At 34.2% G+C, this 20,582-nt stretch overlaps 2 protein-coding genes and 1 non-coding gene across 5 annotated transcripts; 1 reads left to right on the forward strand and 2 right to left on the reverse strand.

Annotated features, from left to right (window-relative positions):
* The first annotated feature begins 10,421 nt into the window (after positions 1–10,421).
* Positions 10,422–12,355, forward strand: LOC142623725 (glucan endo-1,3-beta-glucosidase 1). The gene is made up of 3 exons (XM_075797175.1): positions 10,422–10,638; positions 10,769–11,896; positions 12,029–12,355. Exons 1-3 carry the CDS (start codon positions 10,554–10,556, stop codon positions 12,058–12,060), a joined length of 1,245 nt encoding a protein of 414 aa, XP_075653290.1. The 5' UTR covers positions 10,422–10,553; the 3' UTR covers positions 12,061–12,355.
* Positions 12,356–13,957: 1,602 nt separating this feature from the next.
* Positions 13,958–14,029, reverse strand: TRNAM-CAU (transfer RNA methionine (anticodon CAU)). Its single transcript has one exon. It is a non-coding gene; the product is annotated as a tRNA-Met (tRNA).
* A 2,352-nt stretch (positions 14,030–16,381) lies between these two features.
* LOC142623509 (uncharacterized) lies at positions 16,382–20,375 on the reverse strand. 3 transcript variants are annotated; one of them, XR_012842158.1, is made up of 7 exons: positions 20,132–20,296; positions 19,764–19,852; positions 19,593–19,665; positions 18,899–18,964; positions 18,476–18,585; positions 18,088–18,150; positions 16,382–16,827 (listed from the first exon to the last, which is right to left on the reverse strand). XR_012842158.1 is itself a non-coding variant. In XM_075796949.1 (5 exons), exons 2-5 carry the CDS (start codon positions 19,793–19,795, stop codon positions 16,606–16,608), a joined length of 393 nt encoding a protein of 130 aa, XP_075653064.1. In that variant the 5' UTR covers positions 19,796–19,852; positions 20,132–20,375; the 3' UTR covers positions 16,382–16,605. The 3 variants fall into 3 exon arrangements, 1 of the variants encoding a protein (XP_075653064.1); XR_012842159.1 differs by having other exon boundaries at positions 18,476–18,537; positions 20,132–20,293; XM_075796949.1 differs by lacking the exons at positions 18,088–18,150; positions 18,476–18,585 and having other exon boundaries at positions 20,132–20,375.
* Between the last annotated feature and the right edge of the window lie 207 nt (positions 20,376–20,582).

Below are 20,582 nucleotides of genomic sequence, written 5' to 3' on the forward strand. Positions count from 1 at the left end.
TCTACCATAAATATGAGAGAAAAAAGCAACATTTTATGTGCTTCAAAAAAAACCTAAAAATTACTTTGGCTTCAAAACTCTCCTTTTCCTATTTCTTGGGTAAAAAAAAAAACTGCTAACTCACTTTACATATAAAAAAAAAGTGTTATGGACAGTCAAACGCTTACCATGCATGTTAATTACTCACAACCTATAGTTCTTTTATGTTATTGTTGCTCTATTTTAAAGACACATTGGAACAATAAACGAGATCACAGCCTCGCAATTAGGGATGGCAATTTAGATTCGGCCCGCGGATACCCGGCTCGGCCCGACCCTAATGGGCCGGATTTTACCCGGCCCGATAAAGAATAGGGTCGGGTATGGGTTTTTAAAAAAAAAACCCCGAAGCAGGTTCGGGTCGGGTCCGGGTTTTATAAAAAAATCCGAAACTCGACCCGAAACCCGCCTCGGATAAAAACCCGGTTATGGAGGATAAGACATTTTGTAAGAATTTCTTAGTCTTTTTCATTTGTTAGTTGGAGGATAAGACATTTTGTAATTTCCTAGACTTGTGGGATTTATTTTGTAGCTTTTTAAGTGATTTGTTGATTTAAAATCTTAGTTGTGATTTGTTGATTTATGATTAACTTATAATTTGGTTTGATTTGGTTGCCCTATAATGTGGCCTAAATGCCAAATTTTGGCATTTGGGCCATGTTAAATGGCTTGTATAGGCTTGAATTTAGGGAAAAAATTTAATGGGCTTCAAAAAAAAAAAATTTTTTGTTAGGCTAGATTTGGGCCCAAGAAGATAAACGGGGCCCGCGGGGCGGGTATGGGCCTCGGAAAAAAAAACCCGATTAATAATCGAGCCGGGTCCGGGTTCCGGGTCTTGGCCCGCGGGTCGGGTCCGGGTATGCAAAAACCCGGCCCGAACCCGACCCGTTGCCATTCCTACTCGCAATTTGCCTAACAAGTAACGACAAATGCAAAGACTTGTTTGCCCTCATTGTTTTTATGCTTGGAAAGTGCAGGCAATTAACTAGTATTGGACATGCAAAACATGCCTTATTTAGTCAGTAAAGTACGAAGGTAATGCTTGTCAAGCTTGGGTTTGAATCACCTCCATAGCCAATTGTTAGTGGGCATCCTTGGTGGGGTTGACCCTCCACACAGTCTGGTGAGAACGACCAGAGCTTAAGTCAGACTGACGCCCTGACCGGGGGAGTAATATAGCCATAAAGCCCCTCATTTTTTTTTACCAAAAAAAAAAAAAGTACGAAGGTAATGCTCCATCGGCATCCACTAGGGCAAATCATGAATAATGTGAGATATATTATTTCTAGCTAAACTACGTGAGTTTGGATGTTGTTGAAAACTGAAAGTTAGTACATGTTTGGATAGCGCGTTTTACGCTATCCATGCGTCTGCGTTTCCTTTTCTAGTAGGTCTCGTGCACTGTTTACGGAACCTAAAAGTACCTTTTTCCTTTAAAAAAACTTCAAAACTGGGTCCTACGGCACTATTCACACATTTAAAAATTATTTTGCTACAATGTTTTCGATTTTCAGCAATAAGCAGTATCCAAATCAGGGTAGTTAGTTTCGTACCGTACCGGCCGATACGGCCGATATTTTTCGTTCCGGTGCCTGAAACGGTACAAAGACTTCCTCATTTCGTACCGGTTTAAATACCGGCAATACCGGGAGCGTTTCGGTACATGCCGGCAGAAATTCCGGATTTCGGCCGGAAAATTGATACCGGCTTGAAACAAAAACACAGATTTCTTTGTAGTTTTTCACTCACCTAATCTGTGCTCCTCTAATCTTTGTGACTCTGTGTTCCTCTAATCTTCTTCTTCTTCTTCTTTTTCTTGCTGTTGATTTCGTCATCAAAATCCATATCTTCTTCATCTTCAAGGTCTCGCATAAGCTCCTCAACATTGATAATGTCAGGCTCTTCCACTTGTCACACTGTCTCTATGCTCTACTTCGCTCTCTTTCTTCGCAAATCAACTCCGTCTGAGCTCTGATACTTGGACTCTTGGGGAGAAAGTTAGCATACCCATATGATGCATTTACTTGGAGTTTAGATACCAACGCTTTCTTTATTTTTCTTTTTTATGTCTTGTTGCAGGTGCCCACGTGATGGTCAGTCAAGGAGTACTAGCCTTTTGAAATTTGAAATGAGACAAGACCTAGTAGTAGAGTTAAACATGTGGAGGAGATAAAATCAAGATAGGAATAAAGAAAAATAAATTGTAAAAGTAAAAGAGAATGAATGGAGGTGAAAAAAAAAAGAAAAAAAAGTGAGTTATTAAAAAATATTTGTTGGCAGAGATTAGTGGAAAATTGAGATACGTGTATCTAAAAAAAATTCTTTACAATATTTTCACAATAAATTTTAAGTTTTAGGTTGTTATGAGTTTTTATTGGTAGAGTAAAAAAGTTATTTTAGTGGTAGGTTCAAATTAGAACTAATAAAAAATAGTCACATATGATTTGTTGTATTAAATGTTGAGAAAATATTGTGGACGTAGTACATTTATAATTTATATATATTAAATATATAAAATAGCGGTAAACCCGAAACGGTACACCGGTATTGACCGGTATCCGAAATATATCGTACCGCTGGCCAAACCGGTATAGCCTCCGATACGGTATTGACTCCCTTGATCCAAATACACCCTTAATGCATTTGGCTTTTTTTTTCTATGGGTCCCGTGCACGGGACCCACAAATATGGAATTTAGCAAATTTTAAGTTAAAACTGGGTCTCATGGCACTATTCACACATTTAAAAATTATTATGCTACAATGTTTTCAGTTTTCAACAATAAGCGGTATCTAAACAGACCCTATATATGTGAGGAGTAGGCTTTTTGTAATTTACATTTTATGGTAAATTCTATTAACATACCCTCAGGGGTGGCCTAATAGAATTTGAAATCGAAGACAAAAAATTTATATGGGGTCTTTTATACATAAATATTAATTAAATAAAATTATTTAATAGCAATCAAATCAATATTAATTTTATATATTAAATACATAATTTGATGAATAGTACTAACTAAACTAATGTTAATTTCATATAAGGAATTGAATATTATAGATGAACCATAAATTTTAATATAAAGAAATAAAAAATATATTATGTTTAAAAAATATTTTTTATTTTAGATATGTGACGATGCATATTTAAGTAAAGTTGTAATCTAATTTTTAATTTTATATCGTGTTTTTAAGAGAGAGAGAGAGAGAGAGAGAGAGAGAGAGAGATTATTTAGTGTGTGTGACTTTGTAGGATATCGTTTTACAAAAACTAAAGTCTAAAACTATCACAATATGTTTTTGAAATATTTTAAGATTTCAATTGGGTTAGGTTTCTATTGATCTTGTATTTTGGAAGTTTTGATAAAAATGAAAAGGGAAAATGGGCTAAAGGTATTACAAAATTTTCAAAATATGATGTGACAGTGACTATGATTGATGAACTTGAATAACATAATTAATCAATGTTTAAATTACTTTTTTGTAATTGGTGGTATGTCAATTTGTAAGCTTATAGTAAAATTTTCAGTATCCTTAGCATTACTAATAAAATAAAAAAATGCACAACCATTTAAAAATATATATAGTTTTATAAAATTTTGGGCCTTTTACAATGGGGACGGGGCCTTTTTCCTTACTAGTTTTTTTTTTTTTTGGTGGTGGGCCTTTAAGCATAGGCCTCGGGCCAGCGCTCCATATCTTGAGATTTAGGCTAATACCAACCGGATTCAAGACTTTTCAAAACTAATCAATTTGACCGGATTCAAGACTTTTTAAAACTAATCAATTTGATTCGTAAAGACAACTTAGTCTCCATCAAAGATTCAAGCTTTGGCTATGGAGGTCATACCCGAGAGAGAGAGAGAGAGAGAGAGAGAGAGAGAGAGAGAGAGAGAGAGAGAGAGAGAGAGAGAGAGAGAGAGAGAGAGAGAGAGAGAGAGAGAGAGAAATTGTGTTTGTGAAATGCTTGAATGAATATAATTACACTAAGCTCTGAGTTTATATACACTAATAGAGAGGGAAAAAGCTAACAAAATCTAACTAACTAACAATTAATCGGGAACTAATCATCAATTAACAGTCACTATTAACCAACTAATTAAATACAACTAAACTACAAGTAGCTTTACAAGTATTTACACTAAATGATTGTAGTTTTTGCAGCACTTGATTTTGCAGTTTAAGCCTCTATCTTCACCTTGTACATTACTTCTTCAAGCTATAGATCTCCTTCACAGCACAGCACAGCTCCTCATATTTCAACAGTCTCTAAACACTGTTAAGCAAGTCAATCGTTTTTCTCAACTATCTTAAGTTCTAAGTGGACTTGAGGAACTAAATTGATTAGTTTTGAAAAGTCTCTTAGCCTAATTAGCATTAGCCGAAACCTTAGGGTATGTTGGTAGAATTTACCATTTTTTTTTTTTTTAAAAGACAAAACTAGAATATGTAATATAGAGTTTTATAGCCAAGATTTTTGTAGTTCAACTGGATAGTCACTTTCTCGTATTTTGACTATTTTTAACAGAGACATCAAAAGTCCAAATTCCTCCCTTAACACACAAATTATCAACAAAAAATGTATTGAATGGATCAAAATATTTTGTACCAACCATTAATCTAGTCCACGTATCTCTTGAAATACACCGGTTTCAATATGGATTGTTTCAATAGTACATAATAAGATAGCCCGCTTAACTTTTTAAAATTCCCCCCTCCCTCCACTATTTTTATGAAAAATAAAATTATATATAAAATTTAAGTATATATTCCTCCTCCTTGCTAAGAATTTTTATTTAAAATATTATATTTTACAAAATGCATTACATTCACATAAATGACTGTAACGACGAAAAAGTAGTTAATCAATTTTTTGACTTAAATGAAGACTATATTGTTTTTCTATTACAACAAATTTGTTTAGAGATTGGAAGTCAAATCTAATTATGATATTCAATACATGAACAAAGAAAGTCTACTTCATAGAACTGAATGAAAAAGAATGCTTCTTTTATTACTTCAAAATTTAAGAACCGGTTAAAAAATACAAGTGTTGGTCCTCGGGTCTAGTCTGAGGTTTGGGTTACAGATTGATAGACTCTCTCTCTCTCTCTCTCTCTCTCTCTCTCTCTCTCTCTCTCTCTCTCTCTCTCTCTCTCTCTCTCTCTCTCTCTCTATATATATATATATCTCTCTCTCTCTCCTTGCATTTGGAATTTCCTCTTGATTTTATATTCAGCTACAACTCATCTGAATCTTACACTTGGAGGGCTAAGATTGCAAACCTAGGGCCCTTGTCCCATCCAAAACAGACTAGCAAGCTTTACCCTGAATTCTTAGCTATGCCATCACTTTTCACAGTTGCTTCCTCATTAATTCGGCCAGCGAAATGGTTGTCTTGTATTTAATGCAAAGGAGATGGCTTTTACACCCTTCTTTCTTCATCCTTCTTGTATTCTGTGTCAAATCTGCTTTCTTTCTTCTTTAATGTTTTAACTTTATGCGCCTCACATAACAGATGCTCGTTCCCGAGGTCCGAGGTGCGTCCTCGAAAATTACCTTAATCACCCATTTAACTTATACGTGGGATCCTCATCCCCACAATGACTAATGCGTAATTTTTTGTTTCTACTTAATATTCAATATTCGTGTACCATACATATATTTCTCATTAAATCAAAATGCATTCCTAATATATTTTCTTAAAAGTAGATAAGTTTATATAAATCCATTAAGCTTTCGATCCTCTTATTACTATGTAGTTCATTAAATCAAAGTATATTTAAGATATATGTTCCTACTTAATTTCTAGAATAGATATGTAAATCTCTTAATAGAATCCTTCATTGTTTGTCTAAAGCAAAATTTTTTTCTTATTTAATTTGCAGTTGAAGAATTAGATATATGAACACTATGTTTTTATTTTTATTTTTTAATTTTTAATTTTTGAAAAATGAGAATTTCAGATTTTGTGATTAAGAGTTATATCAGTATTTCTTTTATCATCTGTATAAAAAAATGCTTAAAAACTATAGTTGTATCTCAATCTTTAAAAAATTGTACATATAAAGTTATAAAAGAACTAGCTAACATATTGGGAGGGGGGGGGGGGGGGGGGGAAGAGCGAATTTTTAAACCTTTTGGGTCTATTTAAGAATTTTAATATTCTATTATCTGATTGAATGGACTTCGCTTTGGGCAAAGAACTGTTTATCAATTGAGTTTGGAGAAAATTCTTTTCTCTGAAAAAGTTTTCCTAATCGATTAATATTCTTGGGGCCAAATGAATAAAATGTCAGCCGACAGTTTGGTGGTTCCTGAAGTAACCAGTAAGGCTTAAAACGGTGCAAATCATAGTTAGGAAAGTTAATTATAACTTTTAATAATTATAGGCCAGCTTTGGCTAATGTTAGGGGACAATTTTGAATACTTCGGGAGTACTATAAATGAATATTTTCCCTCTCACATGAATTGTAAGTCCCACTATAAATTTAATTAGTAAGACCTCCAATTATATGAAAAGAAAAAGTACACATTTATGATACTCCGAAAGTACCTAATAATTACCTAATGTCCGGAGGCAGAGTTATATAGTAAAATCGTTTTGTTCCATATTTGGAGTGGACAGCACGAAAAGATTTTCCCTTTCTTCCACAACTCAAAGGCATTTCTAGTTCACAAGGCAAACATGCATATCCTTTCCCTCCTTTAAAGTTGTTATAATAAGCTCCATCCATCCTCATGATAAAGATCCAAAAAGCAAATGGATGTAATGTAATCCTATTCATGCATGAATGTCTTGTCAGAGTGCCCTGGTCCATCCCCATCCCCATTCCCCATCCCCACATTAATAAGAAATAATTTAGAAATTAGCCAGAGTTTTTTGAGTTGTAAATTTTGTTAGATTAGTAGTGGCTGTAATGGTGCCGCTCATGCTTCTGCTAAGCTGGCTAGTAGGCTTAGAGGGTCATTTTCTTGTAATAAGTCCAACCTCCCTGTTGGAATTGCTGATATTTGCAGTCTTATGTTGTTTCTTAGTATTTTTTTCTATAGTGAAAGTCCGGATTATCCCAAAAAAAAGAAATCCCTTCCCTGAGATTAAGGCATAAAAATCATATCTTATGCTCCTACCTTTTTTTTTTTTTGGATGGATCTTATCCTCCTACCCACCACCAAGTATTGGAGCATGCCTGGGGTCTTGTTAGGCTTAGCTGGTTTTGAGCTCCACAATATGCCCTAAGGTCATCCAAGCACCACAATTTTGGGCCAAATCGAGTTGGCGAGTTTGTTTGAATTGGACCCTTTGGGCCACTTTGGTTTTTTTTTCATCATCTTGGGCCTCCATTAACCAAAACAAGGAGCATCAACATTAAAAACTTTTCAATTATAACTATAAATAAATGTTAAATTACAAATTATACCCTCTAATTTTCACATGTTCACAATTTATTCTTTTAATTTTTTTTAAAATCATAGTCCTTTTAATTTTTAATCGTTTCTAATGTAGTCCTTCCATCCAATTCAATCTAATATACACCATTAATTCCACCAAAATGACTTTGAAAAATAGAAAATACTAAAATTAATGGCAAGATTGGACAAAAAAACCAAATTGAAAACCTATTAAGAGGACTGATTTTTTTTTTTTTTAAAGAAACTTAAAAAAACTAAATTAAAATCATTGCAATTTTCTTTTTGAGAAAATATTTTTTGCAAAATTAGTTAGTGCAATTTGTAATTAAACCTCAAATAAATTTTTAATATAAAAAATTCATCCTATAAACACAAAATCAAATATTGTTGTAATAAATATGTTGATACTTTTGCTCATATAGGATGGAAGAGGAAAAATATTTAATACTTTTGGAATTATACTTGTGGGGTCATGGATTTTGAGATTTGGTCGAGAGCGTGTGGTTTTGACCGAGAGCATGTGGTTTTGGCCGAGAAGCATGGGTGGTCCGAGTCCGAGGAGTACTATCTCCTCGGATAAAGCTAAACGCAAATCTAGTATAGATCTTAATGATCAAGGATGACCTTTCAGGAAGTTCTAATGATAGCAACGAGCATCATAAACGTTCAAGAGGGATAAAGACTCAAAAATATCTAAGGGAAAGCTGCTTTCACTGCATTAATGAGGAAGTGACCTCTGAATAGTATTATGGCAGCCTTACAACCACCTCAGAAGACTTTTAGAGGGGGCTGATAGGATAAGTATCAGCATAAAATATCAACTGTCCACATGTAGGGTAAGGATGAAGAGAGAGATGTAATATAAATAAGGGTAGAGATCCCAGAAAAAAGGGAGGGAGAAAAAAGGAGAAGAGAAAGCACTAAAACAATCTCAACAACTCCTGTAACGATTGTCATCCAATATACAGTAGAACAGAGCTCCTCGGACTGTGCCGAGGACAAACTTTCTCGCACAAACCGGGTTCAATTCTTGTTGGCTCATCATCCAAAATCATATTAACTGTTATCAATGTACTAAAGCCTAGCTCTTTGACCCACTCTCTACAAATTTATTGTACTGGGTTCACTGGGCCAAGATCCGTTACATTTTTGGGCTTGGTCTGAAAATCGTGTCCCTACAATACTATCTCCTTTTACATGAATGGTAGATCCTATCATAAATTTAATTAGAAAGATTCATTATTATAGGATGGAGCATTACTTCTAAAATTTGAATAATCATAATGTACTCCACCATTTGATTTTAGCAAATTTTATCTATGGTTCCTGTTGAGGGGAAAAAAAAAGGCTAAAAAGTAAAAACAAACAATAGTCAGTATTGAGGGTCTGAAATTTTGTTGTTGAAAGTACTATAGATAAATGTAAAAATTAGCTGAAATAGTACAGTAGGATTTATAAATAGTACTAAAAAGTGCAGTAAGACCCATGAATAGCAACAAAAATAAACTAAATAGTAAAATACGTTGGCAAAAAATAAGAGTATGTTTGGTAACTGTTTTTTCCCCTTATTTTTATTTTCAAAAACAATTTTTTATTTTTTAGACTAAAAAACTTGTTTGGCAACCCAAAATGGACAGAATACAAAAACTTTTCTCAAATTTCAATTTGTGAAGGAAACTAAAAACAACCTTTTATATGTTTTTAGTTTCTAATTTTCAAAAGTTAATGAAAACATGCATTTAATTTAATAATTGTATCTCATTTAATGAGTTAGTATTAGAGTTCAAATCCTAGTAACAACATATTTTAGTATTTTCTATTTTTTTCTTCAAAAAACTTTTTTTTTTAAATTCAACTGACCAAACATGTTTTTGATTTAAAAAATATAAGAAAATTATTTTTTCTTTATATTCCCAAAAACAAAAATTTGAAAATAAAAAACAAAAACTGTTACCAAACATAACCTAAACTATCCAAATAGTGACTGAGTATCCTAAAAACAACTAAATTATAAATGAAATCTTTTAGCTGTCTAACTTTACCCTTTTTTAAAAAAAATTTTAGTCCCCTAACTTACAATAGTTCTCAATTCAATCCATTTTTTACTTTCATTTCATTATAATGTGTTGATAAGATTATTTTATAACTTTTAGTAGTTTATTTGCTTTATACAATATAAAAGTTATTTTTTTTTTCAAAGATAAATATATGATAAAAAAAAATAGTAAAAACGCAAAAAGTTTTTGCTTGATCAACGGATCTCCATCCAACGCTTATCATGCGCCTAAGGATTGAGACTTACAGCTACACAGCTAGCTGTATATCTACATAATAGATCAATAACTTGGTCAATAAGTAGAAGGGCGGGTCCCCACTGATTACTATCTTTTGTTCTTTTATGCGGGCCCCTTTTTTTTGGGTAACTTAATTCTAGTGGGTCCCTCCCGTCAAACAAACTCCAGGCCTGCCATTTCCTGTGATCTTTATGAAAACGATGGTGCTTGTTTCGTTACAACGACGTGTCGTAGGGACTCAAGGACAGAAAGCGTCTCTCTGTGCTTTTGCTAGCCTAAGCCACTAACCGGTCTGGTCCAACTCAAAAGCTCGATTCCATAGGAGAGGAGAGGATGACAACTCTTCTCTCTCTCTCTGGTATGTGGTGTGGGAGTCTAGAGAAACAAATAGTCACTTCTCCTATCGGGGTTTTGGGCTTGTCACAGCTGACATTTCACACTTCCCAATACAATTTTTGTTCCATCCTCAGTCCTCACACGTATCCCAACAAGATTACCTAGCAACAAACAAACAAGGAGAGACATACCCGTTGCAATATGGGTGAAACTTTAAAAAAGCCCACCCAAAATAGGAAAAAAGAAAAAGAAAAAGAAAGAAGACCCCAAAAACTAAAAGAAAGAAAACATGTTTTATATTGGGTTGGACTGTAGGAAATTAACCGCAGATGATATTGTTGCACATACCGAAAGGCACCCTGTGACCCCATATACTATGTGCAAAGGCCCATTTCCTGTGTAGCTCGACTGCACATAGAGAGAGAAACAGAGAGGGAACAGTAGTGACTTCCACTTCTCTTTGTTTCGGTTGATGATGGCCTTTGCATCACAAATAATGTTGATGAAGATGGTGTTGCTCTTTCAACTTTTCTTTCTCTGTTCCCTTGGTCTTACTGGTAAGTTGTAAACAACACTACAGTCTTGCCTTCTCAGTCCTCAGTTCCCAAAATGCTCCATTTTTCCGTTTTTCTTTATGTTGTGTTTGCTTGCACAAAGACCTAATTCTTTGTGTTTCTTTCTTTGCAGGCGCAGGTCAAGAATCTATTGAACTTTTAAACCTTTATGATGACACAAACCCAGAGGTTTTCCAAGCACCTTCTCACTCTGCACTTCCTATAGCAGTTTCTGTGGGTGATGGAAACCTCAATAAGGTCTCGAGCAGTGTTTTAATGGCTGAAACGTGGCTCAGGACCCATGTTTTAGCTCATTACCCGGCTACCAAAATCACCACCATTGTTGCAGGTAACACCGTACTTTGTGAAGAAGGGCAAGAACGTAAGTTGGGTTTGGTCCTGCCGTCTCTCAAGAACATTTACCACTCTCTCACGAGGTGGGGTTTGGAGAAAGAAATCAAAGTCTCTGCTGCTTTCTCTTCCAACTGCTTGCACTCATACTCTGCTTTGTACAGAGATGATTTGGCTGAGAAAGTTATCAAACCTCTGCTAGACTTTCTGCAGGTTACCAACTCAACTTACTCAGTGAACCCACCTCCAAATTTCTCCTCATTATCGGGTAAAAGTGTGAGCTTGGTGTTTTACCACTCAGAGTCCATGAAAAAGCTTGGATTTTTTGAGCAAAAAAATTTCAATGTGTTAGTCACTAGTCCAAAAGAGAGAAAACCCATGAGCAGGAAGCTCTCTTTCTTTGTAGACCCTTTCCCAGCAAGGCCAACCCCATTACCAAATATTGCACAATCCCCACTTCACCCCTCTGTTGGTTACCCTGTTCCTGCCAATGTGGCCAAAAAGCCACTTCCCCCACTTGCCCAAATAGCTTCTCCACCATCATTCTCCTTCACATCTGCACCAGAGATGCCTCCAGACATGGATCCAGCGTCTCCACCTTTCGGCTTCACATTGCCACCATGTAATCCAGCTTCTATTGCTCCAGCACCATCAATAGGGTTGGTCCAGAAGCTGTGGTGTGTGGCTAAGCCTAGTGTTCCTGCAGAGACATTGCAAGAGGCATTGGACTATGCTTGTAGTGAAGGTGGTGCTGATTGTGAGGAGATTCAGCCACAGGGGAACTGTTACCATCCTGATACTGTGGTTGCACATGCTTCATATGCCTTCAATAGCTACTGGCAGAAGAACAAGAGGAAAGGAGGTACTTGCGGCTTTGGAGGGACTGCTATGCTAATCAATGCTGACCCAAGTAAGCCTATAGTTTTTGTTTTGAATGGCTAATTCTTTGTTGTTTTGGTGTTCCGTTATTGTTTGAATAGATAATGACACATTAATATTGTCTGGCTTTTGAATCTTTTATTGACACTGATTCTTGTTGCAGGTTTTCTTCACTGTCGGTTTATTCTCAGCTAGATACAGTAATTGAAGCCAAGGGAGATTGTTGGGGTTCTTTTGTTAAAGTTTAATATGGGGATTCTGATTCTAAGGTGACTAAAATTGTTCTTTTATTCCCTTTATCCTAGTGATAACTTTAATTAGAATGGGTGTAGGAACTAGGAACTAAGTACTAGAAGTTTTGTTTCGTTTTGACTAGTTATGGACTTATGGGGTACTCTTTATGCACAAAAAGAAAGACTTTTTTGACTTCTATCCTAGATATATATACACTGCTTATGCCTTAATCAAAGAATTGTTGCTTTGTTTCTTTTTCTTTTGACTAAATTCTTTTTCGTATTCAGTTGTTGCCTTAATCTTGTCAATGGTATCGTAATTGGCTTTGGCCGTTGTGACATTATGTTACACATTGCGTCTTTTTGATCAAGATGAAGTTAAATTGTGAATGAACCCAATCAAAAAAATAATAATAATAATAAATTGTGAATGAACAACGTATGACCTGAAATTTTCCCGTTGAACGAGTAATTGTGCATACATGCCTAAAAATTTTAGGATGTGGTTAGGCTTCTGGCAGATGGAGGTAGCAAAGTTTCATACTTAAATTAATGTTAAACCCTTTTCAATTTGAAGTTTATAATTTCGAAAGTTTCTAATCAAACATAAGTTTAAGATTTGTTATAAAACTAGTTTCATTATTAACCCAGGATTTGTAAAACTTTATCAGTTTTAAGCCCTGTACTTTTGTAATTTGATTGTGGGATTTAAATTGATATAATTTGAATGTCTAGTTTCAATTTGAAACTAATGAAACTATATAGTTTAATTTGTAACTCTGTTAAATTTGAAAAGTTGAAACTAAAGAGTTTAATTTGAAACCATCCATCAAGTAAATGGGTTTAAAATGGACATTTGTGGAGAAAGGAACAATTTGTAGTTCTTTTCTCTCCAGCCATCCAGTACTTACTGGTTCTTGCACTTGGAAAAACCATATAAAAGTGATTTCAACTGAAGCTTAAATTATAAAACCATGGATTTAATTTCTTCTTTATGTGACAGTTAGAAATGTGTACTGAATTTGACTTAATAAGGTTACTTAGGTTATTGAGTACAAGATTTACCACCTTTCATATGCAAATAAAAATCATGGATACTATATTTCTTCTCAAGATTTGTACATAAATCTAAAAAATTGATGTGGTAGGCGGTGGGCCTGCCCACTTATGAAATATTTTGAAACAACACAGAAATTACATTTTATATTGTGCTTTTCGAAGTCCCTTAAATTTTGAGTAATGTTTATAATAAAATCACACTTAGTCAGTGTTAGCAAAACAACAAATTGTCACATCAGTTTAAATCCCTCATAGATCTAAATAAAATAATAAAATATTAGACTAAGATCCATTAAAAATTAAAAATAATAGTGTTATGAAATGTTGTAAAATTGTGTTGTGTTTATAGTATGCATGGGAGGTCTAAATAAAATAATAAAATAATAAAATATTAGATTAGGATCCATTAAAAATTAAAAATAATAGTGTTATGAAATGTTGTAAGATTTTGTTGTGTTTATAACATGCATGGGATTTCACGTAGGTCGCTTAAATTACAGAAACATAAGTCTACAGGCACAACAAATTTCACTACTATCTGAAGTGGTAAGTTGTATCTGAAGTGGTCTATAAAGTTGTATCAACACGATGTGTGAAATATAAAGTAGTGCTATCATCTTAGCTAGAGTGACTTCTTGTGAAATATATTTTATCCAGAGCATTCTTATATTTTAAAAGTTAATACACTTTAAAAATAACAAAATAAAATGCTTAATGAAGAAATAGAATTGATTTAAAAGACAATTAATGGAAGTTAAAAGTTAAAACCAAAAAAAAAACTAGGCAGGAAGCTACTCTTATATCAGAGCCAGGTTTCGATCCTGGGACCTGTGGGTTATGGGCCCACCACGCTTCCGCTGCGCCACTCTGATTTGTTGATAAATATTGCTATAAGTTTATTCTAATCCTTCTCATATTTCATCGCTAGGTAAATTAATTAATCTGGGTCGAAGATAATTCTGCGGGCCTGCGGCCTAAAAAGTAGAAATCCCGTAATTCTGGTTGTCATGCAATCTTTTAATTTTCTCAAAAAAAGAAAACAAAGTGAAAAGTAATAAGATATTAAGAATGAAAAAAAAAGAGAATATTCCAATGTATGACGGTGGTAAAAAAAAAGTAATGTGGTGGGACAAAAAGTAAAAAGAATATAAAAAGTCGTGCCTTGTTAACGTTAATCCCATTCCCATATCATGCCAAAATAGTCCGACTCATGATCATGGCATTTGATGCTTTACTTGGACTAGACTCTTGACTCTTGAGGCTTTCTTCTGTTTCAATCCACCTTTCAAGATTCCGGATACCTTTGTAATCAAGATTTTTTTAGGATTTAAAGTGTTTAACAAAACTATAATGATAAAGAGTTTTAAATGATTAAAAGTATTAAGGTTTAATTTGTCACATAGATATAATTATAGGGTTTTTTGGATTTCTCCCAAATTACTTTGAAGGCAATCTTGAATAACTGTTCGTTTGTTGGGAAATTATCCAAAGTTGTGATCTCAAACCAATTGTGTTATCCCATCTCAATATCTTTTTAATACCATTCTTTTTCATTTTTGGGGGTATGAATGTATGATTGCTAAACACTTGATCACAAATTTCATATTATCTTTGAGCTTGTGTTCGGCTAAGTTTATTTGACTAGATATAACTTTTAAAGCCTTCCTTGTTTGTTTGGTTTCTTTTTTCTTTTCTTTTTTTTTTCTTTTAAATCATATATAAATATGTAAAATTGTACTTTTATCTTGCTTGTTTATAAGTTAAATAAGCTGAAAAGAAATTATCTTAAACACATAAATGGGACAATTTGAATCATAATTTTCTGCAATCAAATTTCCAATCCTAATCCAATTTCACACCAATTGAAAGATTCAAAGTTTGTTTATTTAAGAGTCTTGTAATTTAGTGGTATTGTCTAATTTTCCTATTAAGAGCCTAGATGATTTGTTTGTGCCCAATTTTTTTTTGAAATTAGAATATTCATAGAACTTAGGAATACATTATAAACATTCTTTTCTACTTTAGCTTTGCAACACATAAGGGATGAGAGATTTAAACCTAGATTTAGATTTTCTTTTATGACAATAAAACCGAACAGTGCCATTAATCCATGAAGAATTTTGACATATTGTAAAGCATAAACCTCTTCCACTAGACTATGAAATTAGCTCTACGGGTGATTTGTAAGGCTATCATTGTGACAGGATAATTATTGTGTATTTTGGGAGTATACTTCCTCCCTCTCACATAAGGACAGGTTACTCACATACTACACAATAACAACCCTTGTGAAAGGGGATGCCACGTTGGTAGCTGAAAACTTTTTTTATTCTACTACTCCCCCAGTCTGGAGCATTTTGACTGTAATAGGAGACGTGAACAAGATCAGTTTAGTTCCACAACAAGAACCAAAGAAGGGGGAGGGGGGAGGGGGGTGGGAAATAAAAGTTCGACAATGGAAGCAAAAACACCGAAAAGTGTAGAGAGATGGGCTAAATCTTCTGCTCATGAACTTACCCAACTGGGCCAATGAACTTTTAGAAATAAATTTTCTGGTTTATTCCATCAAGGCCGCACAGAGCTCTTGTTGTAGATGCTTGTAAGTGGCTGAGTTTATAAAACATTAATAGGTTGGAGAAGATTTTTCTAAACCAATTTGGATAATTTTTTTTTTTCAAGCAAAAAATACAACCCCTACTCCATTGGAAAATGACAATGGGAGGGAGCCTGGGGAACTCGAGAGATCTTAGTAAACTGGAGCGACAATTGTGCTTGTCTTAAACCCTCAATATCAATGTAAAAAAAAAAGAATATTTTGGCCCACTGAACAATTTGATTTTCATTCATCATTGCTGAGACAACGAAACATATGGTTGCATTTAGTACATCAATGACCAATTAAGATCCTTTGTACCTGCCACAAGCCCTCAAAAAGATAAGAAAATAGATGAATCATGAATGAACACGAGATAAAGAACAGTCAACTCAATTAAAATGGAAACTTCAGGACAGCCAGCGGAGGAGAAGATGACGAGGTTTTCTTCATAATTTAACTGGCAATGAAAACAGATGGCTCTAAACAGATCACACATTCTATACATAATTTATCTGGAAACAAATTGACCCATGAAAATGATTTACTCAAAGGAAGAAAGATTAAAGGCGCTAACCAGGGAAGCACAAAAGAGACATAGAGAAGTAGATTACGCATGAATTCACAACTATTTAGAAATACTCAATGGCCATGAGACAAATAAATTCATGTACGTATATGTAGAAGTCAGAATACACGTATAAAAGGCAGTGTCATTGACGCACATATTCGGTTTAAGAACTTGATGTCATGTTACTATTTTGTAGTTGTTGCATTCTAATTAAGAATAAGGAGAAGAGATCTTTCTCTAAAACAATGTTACAGATATTCAAAATTGAGATCAACTTTATGCCCTCACTGTTGTTCTTTGCTAGTTGCAATGGGTATTGTAGTAGAGTCCCCATTCTTGGCATCATCAGAAACATTACTTCTGTCTTCACTCTGTGCAATGACTATTGCATTAGAGTCCCCATTCTCGGCATCATCAGGAACATTTCTGTCTTCACTCTGCACAATGACTATTGCAGTAGAGTCTCCATTTTTGCCATCATCAGGAACATTATTTCTGTCTTCACTCTACACAAGCGTATACTATTAGAGAAACCAAACAAGCTGTCCAACATTAACAAACTGCCTAAGCTAAAACAGCAGGGGATGATGCAGTCATGAGAGAATTATTTGCTATGATAGGATTTATTTCTTGGGATTCACGTATAAAGTCCCAACTAAAAAAAATTGTGGTTTTGAAGGTCTTGTTAAGTCTCTTAGTGTTTAAACAGTTTATAATTTGGGCTTTTATTCAACCAGTTATGGTCAATTTTGTAGTCATGTAATATTTGCGATAACTACGAATTAAGGGTATATTGGTAGAGTTTAGCTGGGTCTAGATTTTTTTTTTTTTTGGATAAGTAAAACTTTTATTGAAAAATTGAGTCAGGAATTCTATAGTAGATCTTAGATATTTTAGGTTTTATTTGCTTTGAGTCCAAGTTTATACTTGTTGGGTTCTTAGATATATATGTTTGTGCTCAATGTAATCAAAGAAGAGATGGAGTTGATTAATATAAATATTTAGTGTTTTGAGTATTGAGTATTGAGGCACATTGGATTATTATTCTTTTTCTTCCCTTTCTCTTATCGCTTTTCTTCTTTGCTTTCTCTTTTGTTCTTCTATTACTTGTGGTATTGTTCTCCAATACTATTCATACATAAAAAATTTCTCTTGCTTCCTTCTTTACAACCCCAAACCAACCTTATTCTTTTACCTATCAAAACCCTAAAACCCCACATACTTTCTTCTACTAAATAGCCATCAAACCACCTTTTGATTCCTCAATCAACCCTATAACCCTTTCTTCAACAATTCTAAACCCTAGAATCATAGATTTTCCTAATCGTAAACCCACCACAAGCACACTTTTTTGATAGGTAACTTTAGTTTTCATCATCCCCATCACAAGCACACTTAGACCACTTTCAATTTGTCCTAGGTCAAGGGACCATCTAACAAGGTAGAAAAGATCTTGAGGCTAACAATGCTAAGTCAATCGGAAACCATCAATTCCCTAGATTTCAACCATTAGGCAAAAAAGTGTAGAAAATATCTCAGAATACCAATCATGTACACTCTCTCCATATTACGTGAGTTAAAGAGATGGCACCGAAATTTACTTTTATCATCCAAATCCTTCCATCTTCATTGCATAACCAGAGGAAAGCTAAAGAAAATGTTAAATTTCAATGATTTCTTAATAGCAAGAAACCAATTGAATGATACAAAAACTGCACTAAAACAACCAACAGGAAGCAAAGGATGATAGTTAAGTAGTGCCATACAAGATATTTCCAACAGTCAAGAATGACTTCAGGTTCTGGGAACATAACTGTTATGCATCATACCTGACATAAAACAGAGAAAGTAAAGAAAACATAAAAGATGACAACTAACATCTCCTTAAGTTTTTCAAACAAAAACTTATAGCAACTCAATTGGAAGATTCATAATTAAAAATATTTACTGATAGTCAATTGTATCATATGAGTAGACTCAAATAAATTGTTAATTCTAAAGTTCTCCAGGAGGAGAGAGAGAGAGAGAGAGAGAGAGAGAGAGATTTTCTTTAACGAAATGCATACAAAACATTACTACATATTAAGAAGACATTGTTCTTAGGGTTTAAAATCAACTGAAAAAAATAGCCATGAAAGGGCAAGGGAAAATTACAAGCAGCAGGACGACTCTGCAATCAATGGTCTGAACACATACTTCTTAACTTCCTGTGGCAACTGCCAATGATGGAGGAAACTTATCCAAGCCTGGATTTTATTTTTATTCTTAAAAAAAAAACGAGGATCTTTCAGATTTTGTCTGTTATAATATGTTTTGAGCATAATTTAAGTTGAGTATTCAGATGATTGATGAGGATCAAGCCAAACTATCTGCCAGAAATCCAAAGGTCCAAAAACAATTGCAAATGAAAATGACACGCAAGATATGTTTGGTTCCTATGTAAGAAATCAAAGGTGATGATGAATTTATTTAGACATTTGTAAGAACCCATTATTTCTCAAGAACACTAGAAATTGTTAAATAAGATACATAAGACATTACAACATAATAATGTATATATACTTGAAGTGAACATACCTTTTTCGTTAAACCATGAGCTGTCATTATTTCGAAAAACTTGCGCATCAGCATTTCTTCTTCTACCTACATATTGTAAGTCTGGAAGATTCAGTACGGTACATTTCAAATTAACAACATGAAACAAATAATTAAATGATATTTTTCTTCACTCAAAATACAAATTGCAATTGAATTGATCTTAGGGAGCACGTATATAAATTCATTTTCTATTTCCCATTAATTTTTAGCTTGTTGAAAACAGTACATTCATTAATAGCTCTTATTCATTCCAACATTCATTATTTAAATACACTAGTATTATTTTTTGTATTAATATTGATATCCTAGCTTATTACCATAGTATTCAAAGCAATTGAGCGGGCCTAGACAATAGGACGACCAATTGCCAAACCAATAGCCTGAAGCACAAAAAATGTCATCCAAAGTATGACTTGCATTTTTATTGTTTAATCAGTGCACCCAAAATAAAGTATTAGTACAATCTAACAAAGAACGGCTTTTTCGAATTAAAGAAGCTATTGTCAATGCACTTAACCCTACTATACACTAAAAATGTGAAGGGAAAGAGATATAAGTAAAGCAAATCCGAGCATATCATGAATCCAATTGCCTATTCTTAAAAGTATCATAGGGGTTGTGACTAAAAGTACACAGCAGGATATTTAAAAAGAAACTGGATATTTAAGAAAACCTGAAGTTTGTGCGATTCATGTGTCATTGATCTATAGGAATCCATTAGGAGCTCATTCTGCTTCTCCAAATGCCTAAAAATTCACCCAAAATAAAAATTATAAATAAAATAAACAAACAGAACCTAAATATAACAAATGAAACATAAACACAACAATTTGAGAAAACTTACTTCAATATCTCCCCCATGTATCTGGGATCCATTATAACAATAATGTTATTACACACCAACTATCAAAGTCCTAGGCTGCACTAGGAATCCTGTCAAAAAAAAAATATTGGAGAAAACAATTTAAATGTAGAAAAAACAGAACAATGCATTGATTGTTTAGAAGAAGAAAATGAGAAAAGGAAAATGGAAACATCAAACATGCCACAGGGGATTGAGGAGACTGTGTGCCACAGAGAAAGCACGGACACGGCAATTTGCCTGCCGTGCCCGTGTCGTACACGTGTCCTTCCCTTTTTTTTAATAATCAGTCACGGCCAGGACACGGCGAGGAGAGGGGAAAAAATAAAAATAAAAATAAAAATCCTAACCTGAAACGCTGCGTTTTAAGAGCATCCCTTGCACCCAAAATCAGTTTCGGTCTCTCTCCTTCTCTCACTCTCACTCTCTCACGCCGATCTCCTCTGGCTCTTCTGCTTCCCTGTTCTTCTTTTTCTTCTTCTTCTCCTTCTCCTTCTGCCAAATATGCCCTTACATATTTTACTGTTTTTCCCTTTTGCCCCACTTGGGAGTGGGAGATGTAAACCGACGCATGGCAGCCAGGTTTTTTTTTTTGGCGTGTATTTGTGTTTATCTTAATATTAATTAATAAAAAAACAAACCATAGTTTTAAAAACCGGAACTGGCCGGTCTGACCGGTTCAACTGGAACCGCCCTTCAATCTGGTCCAATTATGGTATAAAACCGAAAATAACATTAAAATCGATAAATGGTGCAAACTGGCCGGTTCAACCTGAGAATTGTAAACCGGTGTGGTCAAAC

Source organism: Castanea sativa, chromosome 2 (assembly GCF_040712315.1).
Source record: "Castanea sativa cultivar Marrone di Chiusa Pesio chromosome 2, ASM4071231v1".
In the NCBI taxonomy this organism is placed as follows: Eukaryota; Viridiplantae; Streptophyta; class Magnoliopsida; order Fagales; family Fagaceae; genus Castanea; species Castanea sativa.